Below are 17,221 nucleotides of genomic sequence, written 5' to 3'. Positions count from 1 at the left end.
CTAGGCACGATATTATTCGAAAGGTGTCATGTTGACGAACTTTACTTTCAGCGGTAAAGTGACTACGATGCTCCTATGACTTCTTCTATGACTATTTCCGTCCATTATCCTCCTCAGGGCTTGCCATTCCCTTTCGTTACGCGCTAAACACGCTTCGATTGGTAAACGTTCTACAAAAAACGTTCTGGTTTTTCAAACCCCACTCCGATATCGACACTCGGACCCTATGTAAGGTTGTCATTTCAGTGCTATCGTTCGAGGTTCGCAGAAAGATAAGATCGTTCACGCCGTAAAACACACAAACGGCCCTCATGGGTGATAATGCAACGATAAACGCCACACGGGGGCTAACACTGGTCCTGCTTTTTATGTGCGTTGCGCCTTGAAAGGCTCCCCCCATATTTGAAACTCAATCTCAGCCAAATACTAAGCAGTTACGTGGACGAATTATTGCCGATTTCATCCTTCGATTTCAAACCGCATCAATGGAAATGACCTTTTTGCGATGGTATAGGTGGTCTTCTTTCAATTTGATTTCTCATCGCTGGCACTGATGAGTTCACGTTGGCGTAATGGCATGGTTTTTCTCGGTTCATGCGCGCACATTACGCTTTAATTAATTTACCAACACTCAATTTAAGGGGTGAGTTCGCTCGGAGTTTGTGATCGAGCTCCTGGGTGGGTGTAGCAATTCAAAACCGGACGTCGAACATGGTGCCTTACATTTGCCGCGATGCTAGCGATGTAAGTCGATTGGCGGTTTGCTGTTCGCCATCGTTGTCATCGTCTTCGTCGCTGTTGTCGATGACATGTGGAGGTCGTATTTATCACGCCAAGGAACACGACGGTATGCTAATTTTACTCCACAGGGAGCTGTTACAGCCTAGTCCGGCGAGCTCTCGTTTGACTCCACCGGGAGTAACCTTTCTTGTAATTTTTCTCATCGTTTGCTGACTTCTTGTCCTGACGGATCTCTGTCCATGGTATCGATCCTGGCTCCGTGGCCATAATTACTGCCAGCGACTGGCCACCTAGGCTAGTACCGCGTTCCGTTAACCGATCCGCATAAAGATCCACCACTCGGCACAATCACATACACTTTCTCTCTCTCTCTGCTTCTCGGGGCTTAAATTTGCGCATCACTGCCCGCGGTGGGTGGTGCGAGCGAGCGAACGATTAGAAACTTCCCTCCCCTTATTCCGTGTGAACCACAGAAGGGCTAGCAAAGTGGGATTGTTGTCGGAACACGGCACCCAAAGCAGCCGTTATTTTGTGCGAACAATTAGGGCACGGCTCTCCGCCCGGAGTTGAACCGATTTTCGAGCAACGTCTTCAACGTTGGCACAGTGGCTGCCGAAACATTGGCACAACGGGGTGAATTTGGGTGGGTGTAGATGCAGTTTAGAGATGGGCATGAAAGACCTGGTATGCTGAACAGTGTATTAAATTCCTCTATTGAAAAAAGCTTTCAAGTACTCGCCAAACTGGCCATATTATTTTGCTGAAATGTGTGAAGTTTTGGTGTCAAGAAATTTGGGTTCAGGAACTGAGGATACAACGGAACAGTCTATTCTATTAATTGAAATAGCTTTCTAATGGACCACCCACTTCACTGTGAGGAGATTTATTTATTCAACGCGCAACATTGCCATTTTTCGCATGCGAATTCTTCTCCATCCACCCACATTACATCGTAAGATGCTCCATCATTCTTCCAAACACCAATGTCGTTCTTCAATCGCTCACGTTCCGTCTGTGTATTGTCGTAATCTTCCGAGCTCAAGGGTTTGAATTGCGCCAGGTTTAGTCAGCTTGGCGATGATGATTTTCAATTGAAACAAATGAACCTTCCATGTGGCGTTGCAGTGATGGATGATTTTTTCTCTTTTTTTTTTGTTGGTTTCTCACAGCGTTCCTAAGCGATCGTTTCTGAGGCATAGCAAACACCAATCGAAAGCGTAAATGGGGCGAACCCAATCGGACAGTTAAGCGTGCGATTACCGTGGACATGAACGTTGAAATAGGAACGTCGAAAAATCATCAAATTTCTGCCACGGATCGTGCTTCTACTGCCTGCTGTAGCGGTGTAACCGAGAGTAGACGGTTTATTTTCAGAAGAAATCTCTTCTGCTTATTCAGATCATGTTTCCGTTTTGTTCTCAGAAGTGGTGCCTACAGGAGAGTTAGCCATGCCACGTGCTTAATTTGTTACCAACATCCAAACAAAACGTTTCAACCCGGAAATGGTAATCATTTTCGGCGAAGGAGACATTTCCTTTCACGCCGGATTTGTGTCAAGGGGGAGCAGCGGATGAATTTGTTGGAATCTCCGGGGGTTCTATATCCAGCACGGAGACCTCTTCAAAATATGTTACGAGTGTAAAACAACAAAACATTCTTGAGGAAAGTCAATTAAAACCATTTATAGATAGCAGTAGTGCGAGTTCTGAGGTTAGGGAGCTGTGCAATTATTTTCCCAGTCGGTTAAAATGCTCCGAATTTCCCGCTCCAATAGCACTACCGACCGAGTATGAGCGGGATAGTATAGTATGACCCTAAACCCTCGGAGGCCCTGCTTGTTGTTTTATATTTAGATCGCAAGTTCTTCTCGTGGATGCACGCTGCTCATCCAGTACGCTCTGTCTTTGTTGATTTTTGCCAACTACGAGCTTGTTTGGGTGTTTCAAAATGTAAACCTCCTACCACATCTATCCCCAGAGTCCCCAGGGATGAGCTGTGATGGAATAGGAGAGTTCCCTAAACTTATTTCCTGCTCAAAAAACCACAACCTACGACAAAGTGCCGAGTGGTACCAAAAATACATCGATCGTTCCCGTAGGAAAAGAATTTCCTGTAGCTACAGGAGGGGGCATTTCGTGACAGAACGATCGATTGGTTTGCGTGTCACGAGTCGTTAGTTTCATCGGCGTGCCTCGAGGGAACTCCAGACGTGCCAACGATTCTTAGCGTCTTTTGCAGAACAGCATGTGTCTCTCTAGCACGAGTAATGTACGAGTGTGCTCGCTAAAGTGTATTATGACCATTACGGATAGTTAGTGCTAAGGGATTCGATGTACATGTAAAGCTTTCACGTAGATTTTTTTGTATTAAACGTTACGTTTAACGTTTATGTCGCCCTTTACTGGCTGGGAAAAGATGAAACTGTTTTTACTTTCATTCGAATATTTCTGCCAGAAAGGTGAACCGTAAACTTTCACTTCCACCGAGCGGGGCTTACAAATGCATAATAGATCATGAGAATCTTGCTACCATCTGTAAGCAGTGTAACAAGGCAATTGTGTTGTGACAATCAAAAGATAACCTAGCGATCCAAGTGGGTTCGGAATTGGTGTGCAAATTACAAACTCATATTTCTTTAAAACTTCTGCCAAATCACGAGTTTTGTTCGATGTGTTAATTGCCCTCGTTTGATTTACAACTTTTTTTATCCTGTCGACGAACAGAGAGAAGTTTAAGTTATCATACCACAACATATCATTCGACAACCTGAGAAGTGAGCAACAACCGCGGCGTGGCGATTCTTTCCCACGGTAGTCATGGCTGCGGTCACCATGGCAGCGTCCCCGACATCTACCAGCAGTGCCTCGGCGACATCTGTGTCCCTGTTGCAACGACAGTCAAGCAAAAATGCCGACACCGTGTCGGTGTGTTCAACCAGCAGTGCCTTCTCCACGTGTCCCGATCGGCACGGGTTTTACGGTGGCATTCAGTTCTCGGAAAAACCTAAGAAGGAGACCCTGACGCGCGAGCAGATAATCGCTCGGGAAAAGAAGTGGATTCACATGACGACGCACTGGTCGGAGTACATGAACTCCAACTACAAGAAGGTAAGTGTTCGGACCATCCACCCAACCTTGGCGAAATACACCAAATTGATGATCTTTTAAGGTTCGAGAACGTTGCCGCAAGGGCATTCCGGGAGCGCTACGTCAGAAAGCCTGGTTCCTGTTGACCGGTGCCAATCATCTGATGGATAAATTTCCCGACTGGTATCAGCATCTGCTCCAACAACCCGGTAACCCGCAGATCATAGATGAGATCCGCAAGGATCAGCATCGACAGTTTCCACACCACGAGATGTTTATCGACGATGACAAACCAGGCCAGAAGGAGTTGTTTAACGTGCTGAAGGCCTACTCGGTGTACAATCCCACGGTCGGCTACTGCCAGGCGCAAGCTCCAATCGCAGCGTTCTTGCTGATGCAATTACCGGCCGAACAGGCCTTCTGGTGCTTCGTTGCAATCTGCGACAAGTAAGTTGAACCAAAACTGCAAACTGGGTTCAGCGTTAATGCTCCTTCTCTCTCTCTCTTAGGTATCTCGAAAATTATTTCACTCCTGGTCTCGAGATGCTGCAGCGCGATGCCGGCATGCTTAATCGGTTGCTAAAGAAAACGTCCCCCTCTACCTACCGGCACCTGCAGAAGCACAACGTGGACCCGCTGTTGTACATGACCGATTGGTTTCTGTGCGCAATGACGCGTACCCTGCCCTGGGACACGCTGCTGCGCGTGTGGGATTGCTTCCTGTGTGAGGGTGTTCGGATATTCTTCAAGGTAGCACTCGTCATCATCGGGGCCTCACTGGGACCGTCTAAGGTGCGTTCACAGTGTAATGGGTTGTGTGAAACGTTGGCCGTTCTTCGTTCTCCACCGAAGAAATTCCTCGAGGAAGACTTCATCATGCACCACATCTTCCGGCTGAACATCACGATCGAAGATTTCCATCGGGAGCACAAGAAGCAGGAAATGCTGCATCGGAAGACGAAGCTAGAGCAGCAAAAGTCGGCTCAGAATCAGAACGGTAGTGGCGGATCGTCCAGTGGCGGTCCGGGAAGGAGCTCATAGTTCGCCGCACCCTGAACAGTCAGGGCTCCGAGCTAGTCCTAGGGGATGAGCTTCCACTTATCCATCAAACGAAAACGTTTGCAGGTAGTGAGTAAAGTATACCTGTCATTTCTAGAGATAGAGATCAACTTCCATTCATCCCATCTGTGCAATAGAGGGCGTTATAATTACAAAGCGCACGTCGCTCAAGCAACTATGAAACATTTAAGATTTAGAAAGAAACATTTGTCTCGGAATCATTCTAATATTTTGTATAGGAAATCGCTTGAAAACCAAAAACACAAGTAATTGGCTAAAATGTTATATAACATTCAACATTATTAAAGCCAAAGTAGCAAAATTATCTTTAAACTCTCCCCTTATAAATTGTATCATCCCTCACAAAAGGACATCGCACTATTACCGATCCGTTTGAGCCAAACGGTCACTTGACATGAGGATTTCACTCGAAAGTAGTGAAGCAGTGTGTAACCGTACCTTATACGCTAAAAACTACGAAATCAGAGATCGAAGCATACCTGCACACTCGTTACGACGCAGATTTATAGTACAATTTTATATCTATTAAAATGGAACAATCCAGCTCATGTTAGACACTAGTTAGCACGATGATAGTAATCGATCGAAAATTCCATTCGATTTCCTGTACGTCTGGATCGAAATTGACAGAGGCTTATTCGGGAATCAAGTGATGCATCGTTCCGGGGTTCATCATCTTTCTTGTTTCATTCCACGAGAGAAACGAAGAAACGCGAAGATCGAAACTTTCCACGTTCGCAAGTTTTGCATAAATGTAAAATTTCATTTTCACATGAGCACGCCCACATAAGAGTTGTGACGTATGAAAAGAGTCCCAAATTTAGGGAAATGTTTAGAATTTATATCGTATCAGTAAATCCCTAATTTTCAACGCCATCTCGAAAATCGAACAATTAATGTTTAAAACTAACAGACCGAGAGTGATAATCGCAAGAGGTCGGGCGCACCGTTAAATGTTCACTTTTATGTTCTCATTTCTCATGTTTAGGAATTCGCACAAGGTCGTTAGAAATGCTGTAAAGCAATGCAATATATGGGGATAACCCCACAATCCCTTCCTCCCACCCATTACGGGGATCGAAATATCCGAATCGAAGCAAACTAGCAAACAATTTCAATGGTGCCTTTCTTTCCTCTGAGTGTTTGTACAACGTGTTTGCAGCATGTATAAGCAAAACAACGTAAATTCAAATAGATTTTAGTATGTCTAACATAATTTACCATTTGTCATGCAATCGTTTTCTTTAGTATCGCCTTCCAATGTGTTAGTTAAAACTAGTGTTCGAATTGAAAATTCGAATGATAGACAGATAGCTCATTATATTGTACTAATAATTCACTATTCAGTAATGTGCAATCGCTGTTCGTCGAACATGTGTTGTAAACGGTACGGTAAAAAAAACGTTATGAATTTGTTAAAGAGTAAGCACTAGTATAATTTTCCATATTATCCATTTCTCGTATATTTATTGCACGTAATGCACGTCTGCGTAACAAAGCAAAGCGGCGGCAGCTGCCTTTTTTTTAAACGGACGAATCGATGCCGTTATGCATCCTGTTCGAGTTCGGTTTGTTTTCTGATCGAAGGAAATTATAATAAAAAAATCTGCAGGATTGATCTCTCAGGCTACCATTTTTCGATCTACACGTGGAAAGAATTGATAGTGATTCAAATCTGTGCTGTTGAACAGTGACATGTTACTTTCGGAGTTTGTATGCAAAAGTACACTTGCAAGACAAATGCTAGTTGCCAGTGAAATTATCCATCTTTTATTAAATTGTCGAATTGATTTTTCTCTCAACTACTTGCTCTCGTCCATGCTTCCTCTCAAGTGGAAGTCCTATAATGGATGTACATCCGTAACGGCTGCAAAACCATTTTGATTCTACTGCTTCAGTTGACGCCTCCTGCAAAAACCTTTTGCCAATGATCAAAACCAACCACCGACTGCTCTACTGTACAATTGCACTGGCAGAAGTTCGAATGCCACGTTACCAAAGCGCCGTTTCTTTGTTCAGCAACATTTGTAAAAATTTCAAACTTGTAATGGATCTAAAGTGTGATTTTTTGTACGAACTTTCGTACGTACTCGCCTATCAACCGAGGTGTCACGAAGTCTGCCAGATGTGCTTATCTGCTTCTGTAAAACGGTAGAATCTTGTTCCACTCCAAAGCAAACAAAGCCGGTAAACTGGCGATCATAAAACACCTACTTTTCTGCTGGTACCATGATAACAAAAGCCGAACTAATTGTTGAATAACGGCCTGCGTACAATCACCCAGCCCACTTCTCCTTCTGTCTTATTTCATTTCAGCTTTTTTTCTAAATCACCCTTTGATAAGAAAAGGGCAATTTTCCCCAACTATTTTCTATTCCTTGAATGCTCCATGTTATTAAAAAAGTGTGTATTGTAGCGATGGTACCGATTAAACAACGTACCTAATTTAATATCGATGTACTGGGGGGTGAATTTTCCTCCGCACAACTTCAGGGTCTATACACAGTGATGACAGTGGGCTTAACTAATACGGTTCAACAGTAAAGAAAAAAAGTACCTATATCAACGCGATGTTTTCATGAGAAAGGCGCAATGCAATGGGACAACAGCGGCAGCACGTTTTACCTAAGATGATCGGATTATCGTGGGCTAGAGTTTGGTTAGGAACGCGACACGGGCGACCCGGTCTTAAATCGCTTTACTCATTAGCTTCAGCTTATCCTTGAGCAGCTTCCGTAGCTCTTTAACTTCCGTCAACACATCATCTGCAACCGCCGACTGCACGGTCGTTGCGCACTTGGGATTCAGAGACATTCGTTCCATGGCCGCCGAAAGTGAGTCCTGCACGATGGGTAGCTTCCAGGAGGCTACAAATAAGGAACGCAAAACGAATTAAACCAAAAATATCGCAGAGAAGACTATGCGTTTTTATTACACTTACCCAACACCAGGTCCGCTTCGTTGATTCTTTGCTTCAGCTCCCGCAGTACCTTCGTCACAAGCACGAGACGTTCCCGTTCCGGGACGAAATCCTTCGAGGATTCATTCGACGCTGGTGCACTGCTTTCAGTGGACTGTTTTTTCGATTTCTTCCCAACGCTAGCCTGTGTTTGCGAGGCTGGCGCGTGCAGAAACTTGTCGTAGCACACCGCCATCATAAAAACCATCAGTGAGATCATCTAGAAAAGCGTGAAAGGTGGTATGAATGTCTGACAACGTTGACCTGAAGACTATCCTCCTACCTCAATACACCCGTTCACAAGCTCGTGCGTTTTTTTCCAGTTCCAGAGCAAATCAACTGACTCGTGGTAGCTGTCGATAGTTTGCTTCAGCATTTCAAACACGGCCGTGACGTCGTTAAAGCAGAGTTCTGACGCATCCGTTAGCTGATCGAGTCCGTGGCCCTTCCACAGACCAAGGGCAAAGTGGGCCAAATGCGTAAAAACAGTCTCGTACGGTAGGTGCAGATAGAGGTGCAACCGCGAAGGCAGCAAGTTGACTAGATACCGACCACTAATTGGGGTGTGCCGTTTGCGACGAATGTCTGCCGTTACCTCGATCCACTCATCGAGCAGCTGCTCTGTCACAGTGTACTCTATTGTCGTCCGGTTAAGGTACAGCTCCACCAAACCAAATATCATTCTCGAAAGGCCCGAGCGCAGCCTGAGCAAATCGCAGTCCTGTTCGTAGCTAAGCTTGCGCACCGCTTCCCGGCGTTCCTCGAGTGAAGCGCCGACAGGTTTCGAGGTAACCGGGATCACCGTTTCGTTGCTGTTGCCATTTTCGAGCATGGTTTGCTCGTCACTGTCTTCCTCCGGTGGATCCCAGCTTACGAAAATTGTGAGGTCGCGATTATCGTGCAGTTTGTCCCAGCGAATCCGATCTTCGTGTGGTTTAGGGCGTGTCTGCCGATACGCCGCCAGCAGCTGCGGTAAAATGCCCCCGAAACTTACCACCATCAGTAGCAACGTTTCAACGGACACGAGCATAAAGTGGTAGCTGTTGGCGAGCTTGCTTCGAAAATCGATGATTTCCACAAGCTTCGAGAACGTGCCGAAATTATACACTGCCTTCGGAAATTCCGAATTGGCATCGTTATCGTTAAGGAAAAAATAAAGCGTATATTCGTATGTCGTTTTTGCAAGCGCCGGAAACCCACTGTTTGCCAGTTGGGCGCAGTGCAAATATCCAAGCGAGTCTAGCTGAATGTGCTTGATGTCCAGCGCCTCATATACGGCGTGGGCTGCCTGTGTTAAACCTAATCGGTTATACAATTGTAACGCAAGCAGCTTTGCGTGGAAGTTGTTCACGCTGTTCGCGAGCAGGTGGTTTAGCAGGCACAAGGCTTCGATGGCTGGCTCAGAGCGTTGCAATCGCCATGCACGTTCGTACATAATCTGAGCTAAAATAGTACAAAGCAAACGGCAAACGCTGATTAAACTTCCTCTAACTGAGGCGACACTATCTGATCGTTCTATCCTTACCGGCTAGTAGCGCGTACGCGTCCGATGGTCCCATGTCCGTCACGAGCAGCCCTTGCCCATACGCATTGTACCCGTGCTCGTAGTGCAGACTGAGAGAGGTATAGATTGCGTGTAGCAGCTCCTCGCTTACGATGGCGTGCGCGCCACTGTACCGTGCTATTTGCAACGTGCAGATGTGCCGCTGCATTTGTTCCTTCTGTAAATGCATATTTAAATTTGACTTAACTCATTCGACTGTTTCTGATATCGTTTGGATACTCACACTAGCTGGCAGTGTTGCTGAGCTGAGACCAAGTCCGTTCATGAGTTTGCTAGCAAGAGCCCTCTTCTCCTGCGCTGGTTTGACGAACTCAAGAAAAAGCTTCATATCAAGCGCGCAGCACGGCTTGTCGGCAAACAGCTCGAAATACTCTGCTAGCATATCGGCCATTTTACCAAACAACTGATCTTCTGCGTACCGTTGCTCTACCATGCGACGATTCAGCTCCAACCGCGCCAGGTATGGACCACGAAACTTTTTTGGTTGCGCCTCGATAACCTACGAGAGAAGATATTTCGTCTATTTTGTCTTTTGTGACCGTATCTTTCTCATACTTACGCCGCACAAAAACTCATGACACATCTCTACCGTGTGATCTGCACCATCTGGCTTATCGCCGGCTTTGATCAGCTCAAACGTGGAGTTAATATAATCTTGATAATAATCCCAACGGTCTTGCCTAGTAAAAAGAGAACAGTAAAATGTTAAGTTTATCGTGTACCATCTGCCAGCAGTTACAGTGATTGAAACTTCAGAATGCTTACTCTTGCAATAACAATTCTTTAAGGAATCGATTTAGTTCGCCCCATTTGTTAAGTTTTTTAAGGAGGTCTATTTTGAGGTAAACTGGCGCGCCGGGATATAGTTTCTGGCATAAGGCACCCTGCAGAAACTCGTACGCCTCACCATACTTGTGCTGCTCCTGAAGGATCTGCAGATACAGCTGCGCTTCCTGTGCCCCGTCCAGCTTGTTTTCTGCGATAAATTTGTCCACCATGCGCTGGGCGAGAACCAACAACAATTGGACCTTTTGCGTGTTGTCCGTTTCGGGTCCTCGCAGTGCTTGCAGCACCACGCTCACCACGGCCCAGAAGTAGTATGAATTACGTGGTCGTAACTTGTACAGTTGCAACGCCACCGACTGCAGCGACTTGAAGTCATCGATGCGCATGTACGCAATAAACAGCTGCGACAGCAACTCCTCACTACCAGGAACTTGCCGGACGGCATTGCTGAACAACGTGCAAATTTTTTCCAACTGATGCGTTTCCTTGTAGCACAGCGTCAGGGCGTGCAGCGTGGTCGCTTCGATCGGTTGCTCCTCTTCGAGAGCTGCAATCAAGGGTGCACTGTCCTCCGTTCGTCCTAGCCTTTGGTATGCCCAGGCTTTTAGCGCCCGTGCACACTGTAAGGTAGGTTTCTTTTTAAGCATCTTTTCGACATCCTGCAGGGCCTTTTTGTAGTTCCCTATTTCAATTGACTCTAAAAATAGACAAGCAATCGCATTAGCCGCGTGGTGGAATGGTTTATTTTCACATACGTTTATATAGCATAAAAAGAACAAAGTTTAAGCATGAACATTAGTATATTATAATGCCGGCCGGTGAGCGGTTGTATTGGCCGATTCAATCTGTTATATCAGATAACCTCCCCGATCGTTAGGTTTTTGATCGATTTCGGTTCCATGCTTTCCTGATTTAACAGCTGAATTTGTGGGACAGAGAAGCTTTACGGCTCGGACCGGCAATGTTCAAAGCTCAATTTTGTCCGCCACAGTCATGCACGAAAGAACCGAAAAAGGCTGTGCCGACCGCTACTGATACATGAGGATACACCCGCAATATTGTACATACCCCAGATAGGACGTAGTTTACGCTCGTACGCTAAATCCTCGAGCTGCATCATGGTGCTGATGGAGTTCGGCGTTGTTTCGCGTGTACCCGATAAATGGTGGAGGATATTTTCGTTCACAATTTTATCTCTATTTCCAACAACTACAAATTTTCCGCAACCTCTCGAAGACGATTTGTTCGGGATGTCAAAAACTGCACTTGACAACTGCTTGTGCTAGCTGTCAGAAACGCGGTTCCCCCGTGGTGTTTGTCTGACGGTACATGTGTGTCATGTAATTTGGTTCTTGAAACAAAAGGTAAACAAATCACACCATATCGGCGAAAAAGTATGTAACCATAAAAGACATCAAATTGCGGATCCTCTTCACGCGCTATTTTTACTTCTCGATTTACTATCTCCGTAGATTTTTCGAATAGTTTTCCGCGGCCTTTGGAACCGGACGACAGAGCAAAACGATAGAACGTCACGCGAGACCGTGGGTAATTTTCCCACGAAGCATAGCTAGACAAACAATAACGGCTAGCTTTGATTCGTAAATCGCACTCTTGAGGTGTCTAGCGGTACAAGCTACTCATGGAACTGTGATCGCATACATTCCAAGAGTAACCGGGAACAGTACAGTGGTTTGGGAGAAATTCCGCGCGCGCAAAAAATAATTTTTTGGTTGATGTGTTTGTCCATGTGACGTGATGAGGAAATGATTCATATTTCCCCAACCGACTCGAACGAAAGTGGAGCCATTATTCACAGTGTGCCGACGGAATACGACGACACCACGGTATCAGCTACTACACTGCCCACGTTGCTCTACAGCGAAAAGTTGGAAGGATACCGACAGCAAGACGAAGTGCTAAGAAACGCCGGTGGCTTGGAGGGGTTTTACAACATCGCTCTACTTTACCTACACGAAACACTGGATCATATCGCCCTAGTGCTACTGGCTTATAGTATACTATGCATCGTGTTATACAAGGTGCTGTTTCGTCGTACGGGGTTCTCAGGATTTGGCCGTTGGTTGGTGCGCAAAAGCCATCTACCACCGTGCACCCGCGCATTGCTCGTTACTGCGCATCCCGATGACGAAGTAATGTTCTTCGGTCCAACGATCCTGGAGCTGCGCCGTCGACAGTGCAGAGTGTTTGTCCTCTGCCTATCAGAAGGCAACCATGATCGAAAGGGAGCCATCAGACGGCAGGAGTTATGGGATGCGTGTGAAAGTCTGGGAGTAAGACCGGAGGATATTACGCTAGTGAACGCGACGCACTTGCAGGACGACCCGACGGCCGAATGGAAAACTGTTACTATCGCAAACCAACTGCTGCGCCAGCTGGAGTCGCTAGATGTCGAGCTTTTGGTCACATTCGACAAAGACGGTGTTAGTGGGCATCCGAACCATAGTGCAATTTACTACGCGACCGCATCATTATGCCTTTCTGGCATGATACCAAGCAGTAAGTGTTGCATTTATTCGTCCAATATCTGCAGATAGCGATATATTAACTTTGCTTTTACCTTGTTGCAGCTTGTAAAGTATTAATGCTTGAATCGGTCAACGTCTACCGAAAGTATTCGTCGATATTTGATCTTCCTGTGACGTTACTCTTATCCACAAATTGGTAAGTAAGAGAAACAACACCCTGGGGTAGCCGTGGTTGGAATTTAATAGATCGGTGATATCAAATCGCGGATTCAAACAGAACTACAAAGCAGTACAAGAGAGAGTTTGAATTACTTTAGTGGATCGGGAAGGTTTATTTAAAAGGAAGAAGAGTGCTTGAGCTTTTGATTAAACAATGGCGGCATCGATTTCGATGCAGGTGACGGCGGTTCCGTCAGCGGCAGTCAGACCGACCTCGACTTGCACGGTAATGCCGACCAGCGGCAGCTCCATGGAATGGTTCAAAGTGTAGTCGAAGGTCTGACCGGCCGCAATCGGGCAGGAAGCGCCAGAGATGCCAACGGCGCAAGCGTCACGGAGCTCATCCGGGATTTCGAAACCGACATCAAGTCCGAGCAGACGAGCAGTCAAATGCGCCTCGAGAGTAGGGGTAGCGACCGGGGACACAATGCCAACACCGGTGGCAATCAGCGGCTCACCAGACACAACCGTGCACGGTAGGGCCGTGCAGCCGACGATGTTGAGCGAGGCCGGAGTGGGAGCTCCGCTTGAGCCTGGTGAAAGAAGAGCAAAGTTACACTGTGTACACACACGGTTTCCGTGCTTCCAGCGCACTTAGATGATGCGTGATTCGACTGCACGTTACTTACACGGACGGAACGGGGTCTGTCCGAAGACAACGGCTGGCAGAAGCGCAGCAATCAACAGGAACTTGTACATGGTGGTTTTGGGTTTGGTGCTGTTTGCCTTGTGGTACTACGAAAGCGTCAAGGATCTGACTACCTTGTCCCAGTTCTGCAACGCATCTTAAATACCAAGCGCTTGCTGGACGATATCGTACGCGAGTTGATGTGGTTGGGGTCGTTGCGGGCTTGATCAATGCAATAGATTAGCTAAAATCTCTTATCCCGGTATCTACATATCTTATCATTGGCAAGAGCAATGGGAATATCAAGAAAATTCCTCAAAATATACTTTTCGGGAACATATGTATGTGGTAGCAATAACTGACATTTTTTTCTTAGTTTTTGAAAATTTAGTTACTTATCTCAATTTAATATACAATTAGCGTTTGAGAAGGTTTATTAACTAAAGCTAGCTGTTTTTGTTTCCATTATCATTTTTTGTCAAAACAAATTCATCAATATTGTACGATGTTCTCATTTTAAAACAACTCAAATTTGAGTATTTGTAGCTGGAGTAATTAGAAGTTAGAATCAAATTGGATATTTATATTTTTGATGTCCAAATTGATTTTTCGACTATTTCTTTCATTTCACCTGAAAGAGCTCATTTTAAAAAATCTTTGCATTAGTTTTGGGCCTTTCTTTTCTTATTTTCTAAAACCATTATATCGCTGGCTCTGCGGTAATTTCCAATCGGATAAGATAACCAAAACCATTTCGGCAAAAAAGGGATCAGCTTCAAACATGGCGTCACAATAGATTGCGATTATTTTCCATCGATAAAAAAACCAAAACCATTACGATCAGGTATTGTTTATTTATCGTGGCTGAAGTTTGTTGTGCGGCAATCGCTACGGGGGGTCTTGAAATTTTGAGAGTTGAATTGTTCCGTTAAGCACGTAATAACGTTCTTGATAAGATATAGCAAAGGGACGAAATTTATGTAATATTTTAAACTATTCCATTGAAACAGCAAAAACCTATACTGAACATATTCACAACGATGGCAAACATTAGTAGTCACATTTTACTGTATAATATAGTTTCCCCTATGCTACGCGCAAAGGACGATTATGAATTATGCTGGCGCATAGATCGGCTAATCGAACTTGTCGGGGAGCATCCCGACGACTGGCAAAACTATCACGAGAACCTCTAGAGGTTCTCGAGGGTTTGGCCGCAGGGCTAAATTTTTCCTGAAAGCAAGTGGAAAAACGAAAAAGACTTAATGTCAACAGATCTTAGCAATGTTCAAGTGGGCGGTTTAAAAGAGCTTAAGAGATTGAGCTACCAAGTTCCATTGCCATGGCATAGCTAGCCCACATATATGAGACAAAACATCTTTCTGGGCATTTTCTTCGAAAATGCGAGTGTTCGTTCTCAGTACTCTAGTGTGCATCAATTTTAAATGTCGAAGATGGTCTTTGAGCCAAATTATGTACAGATTGTTTAATGATTGTACCCGCAAGCACATTTTATTGTTGAGCTGATAAAATTATGATACAATTTGAGCATCAATTTCAATGCACGTGATCGGAGAGCCATCGGCCGCAGTCAAACCAACCTCGACCTGTGCGATAATACCAGTTAAAGGTAGCTCCATGGCATAGTTAAGCGTGTAGTCAAACGTTTGACCGGCGCTCAACGGACACGAAGCGCCGCTAATACCGACGGCGCAGGCATCGCGCAATTCTTCCGGAATCCTGAATCCGACGTCGAGTCCGAGGAAGCGTGCGACTATGTGAGCCTCTACGGTTGCGGTGGCTACGCGAGACTGGATGCCGGTTGCGTGGGCTACCAACGGGACTCCGGACACGACGGTGCATGGAAGTGCCGTGCATCCTTCAATATTAACGGATGCTGGAGTAGGACCTCCATTTCGGCCTGAAAAAATGACGAGAAACGCGCAATGTTATTCACACTGTGCAGCAGTGCTTCAACGGATAACCTATAATTCCTAAACTCACATGGTCGGAATGGCGTTTGCCCGAAGACAATGGCAGGAAGCAATGTGGCAATCAGCAGAAACTTATACATTGTTAGTTGCAAATGTTTAGAGGTACTAAACTATCTCACCTCAGCTCATGCCTTAAATAGTCTTTTGCGTGATGAACTACTGTGTGTTTCCGTGTGCCTTACTTTCGAGTACCTCTCCAAGTGTCTAGGCGTCATTGATAAAATTAGTAAGATTTCGTTTGCTTGCGTCGATAACTATCGGTGCGATAGTAAGCCCGTGTTAGCCCGTGCGCCGTCCAACGATTCCCGTTCAGTATTTTGTTTTATCCCTAACCTGCCACGAGCTGATTGTGTTAAATATCGAGTTAGCAAGTTTAATCGCAATCACAGTTCAAACGCCTCCCTAACGTGTGGCACACTTGAGTACATTATCATTTGGTAGATTTCAGACAAAAAAAACTTGTTTTGCGACGGTTTTGTTATCGCACCGTTCATAATTTATTTAATGTTTCGCATGCGTCGTTTCGTAGCTGGATGGGAGGGAGAAGGATTTGATCACGACCGATTACGGTTATTGTTTAATGGCATGTAATTAGCCACCCAACCGCCAAAGAACCTGTGTGACGGCAATGAAACATTCGGAGATATTTTGCTCTCGATAATCTATTGACTAAAAGATGGCCAAATCAGGTGGGTGCGAAGGAGGAATGTATGTGCACAACTGATAACATGCAAGAGCAGTAAAGAGATTACCGACCAACGTTGATTTATGTGATGCATTTTAAGTTGTGTAGTCAGTATTGAATTTTTCTATAATCAAGACCAACCATACGAACATTTTGGCGTCCACTCTTGACTTAATAGATTTACTTTTACTAGTTAAAATTATTAACAACCGTTTTTATTGCAGCATTTCTAATAACCAATTTAATTTATTTTTCTTTTAGGGTTATCCTGAACTGGAGGGCGCGCCGAGCTGTGCAAAATGCCATGCGCTTGCATAGTTCACAGATGGTTTGGTTTCGCAAGCTGTATATAGTATTTTCCCGGTATATGGTGATCAATTCGTTGCGCGAGATCAACAAATCGGACATAGAATTTGAAATATTAGACACCTAATGCACAGCCTCTTAGTCAACGTGTCCAGACCTGATGACGTTCGTCATAAGCTTCTTCCATTCGCTCGACCACTGTCTGTAGAGAGAAACACGCGATGCGAAGCACGAATGAACGAATAAGAACGTTCCTAGATCCATATTACAATGAAAGGTACGATGCGCTTTCGCTAGTCTTTGTTTTTTATCCCTTAAGTAGTTGAAATCATATGCAACCCTATTGGAAAACATGGTGACAAGAGATTGGGCAACGTTACCGCGATTCTCTACATAGGTGTATTAGTTGCATTATACGTTAAGATGCTGTTAGATTGAATTCAAAATCGCGTAAAAAGATGCACAAACGCCTAGGAATGAATTAAATTTATTTATCAAATTATGGTTTGTAAAGCAAAAGACTCTCAATCTCTTCCGCTTAGGTTATGTAATTATTATGTGATCAGAAATAGTCACTTCTTGAATTCTGTCAGTTCTTTCCCTATTTCGAACATTGATGAACATTATGGAAATAAATCTAACGGAAAATCAGTGATGTTGAATACGAATAAAAGCACGTGGCTT

The 17,221-nt window shown here is 44.9% G+C and overlaps 5 protein-coding genes across 5 annotated transcripts; 2 read left to right on the top strand and 3 right to left on the bottom strand.

Moving 5' to 3' along the window:
* The first annotated feature begins 3,557 nt into the window (after positions 1-3,557).
* LOC128730532 (TBC1 domain family member whacked) lies at positions 3,558-6,514 on the top strand. The gene is made up of 3 exons (XM_053823584.1): positions 3,558-3,848; positions 3,910-4,274; positions 4,337-6,514. The coding sequence occupies exons 1-3, from the start codon at positions 3,558-3,560 to the stop codon at positions 4,866-4,868; spliced, it is 1,188 nt and encodes a 395-aa protein (XP_053679559.1). The 3' UTR covers positions 4,869-6,514.
* Positions 6,515-6,590: 76 nt separating this feature from the next.
* LOC128731132 (phagocyte signaling-impaired protein) lies at positions 6,591-11,333 on the bottom strand. The gene is made up of 8 exons (XM_053824230.1): positions 11,285-11,333; positions 10,196-10,913; positions 9,990-10,110; positions 9,654-9,929; positions 9,392-9,587; positions 8,150-9,309; positions 7,849-8,086; positions 6,591-7,774 (listed from the first exon to the last, which is right to left on the bottom strand). Exons 1-8 carry the CDS (start codon positions 11,331-11,333, stop codon positions 7,596-7,598), a joined length of 2,937 nt encoding a protein of 978 aa, XP_053680205.1. The 3' UTR covers positions 6,591-7,595.
* A 540-nt stretch (positions 11,334-11,873) lies between these two features.
* Positions 11,874-17,170, top strand: LOC128723006 (N-acetylglucosaminyl-phosphatidylinositol de-N-acetylase). Its single transcript, XM_053816745.1, has 3 exons — positions 11,874-12,736; positions 12,808-12,901; positions 16,493-17,170. Exons 1-3 carry the CDS (start codon positions 11,983-11,985, stop codon positions 16,662-16,664), a joined length of 1,020 nt encoding a protein of 339 aa, XP_053672720.1. The 5' UTR covers positions 11,874-11,982; the 3' UTR covers positions 16,665-17,170.
* Positions 13,072-13,717, bottom strand: LOC128723216 (NPC intracellular cholesterol transporter 2-like). The gene is made up of 2 exons (XM_053816972.1): positions 13,554-13,717; positions 13,072-13,457 (listed from the first exon to the last, which is right to left on the bottom strand). Exons 1-2 carry the CDS (start codon positions 13,621-13,623, stop codon positions 13,072-13,074), a joined length of 456 nt encoding a protein of 151 aa, XP_053672947.1. The 5' UTR covers positions 13,624-13,717.
* LOC128723112 (uncharacterized) lies at positions 15,024-15,633 on the bottom strand. The gene is made up of 2 exons (XM_053816859.1): positions 15,557-15,633; positions 15,024-15,473 (listed from the first exon to the last, which is right to left on the bottom strand). The coding sequence occupies exons 1-2, from the start codon at positions 15,624-15,626 to the stop codon at positions 15,085-15,087; spliced, it is 459 nt and encodes a 152-aa protein (XP_053672834.1). The 5' UTR covers positions 15,627-15,633; the 3' UTR covers positions 15,024-15,084.
* Positions 17,171-17,221: the final 51 nt, after the last annotated feature.

This window comes from Anopheles nili, chromosome 2 (genome assembly GCF_943737925.1).
Source record: "Anopheles nili chromosome 2, idAnoNiliSN_F5_01, whole genome shotgun sequence".
In the NCBI taxonomy this organism is placed as follows: domain Eukaryota; kingdom Metazoa; phylum Arthropoda; class Insecta; order Diptera; family Culicidae; genus Anopheles; species Anopheles nili.
This window is presented reverse-complemented; position numbering and strand designations above follow the sequence as displayed.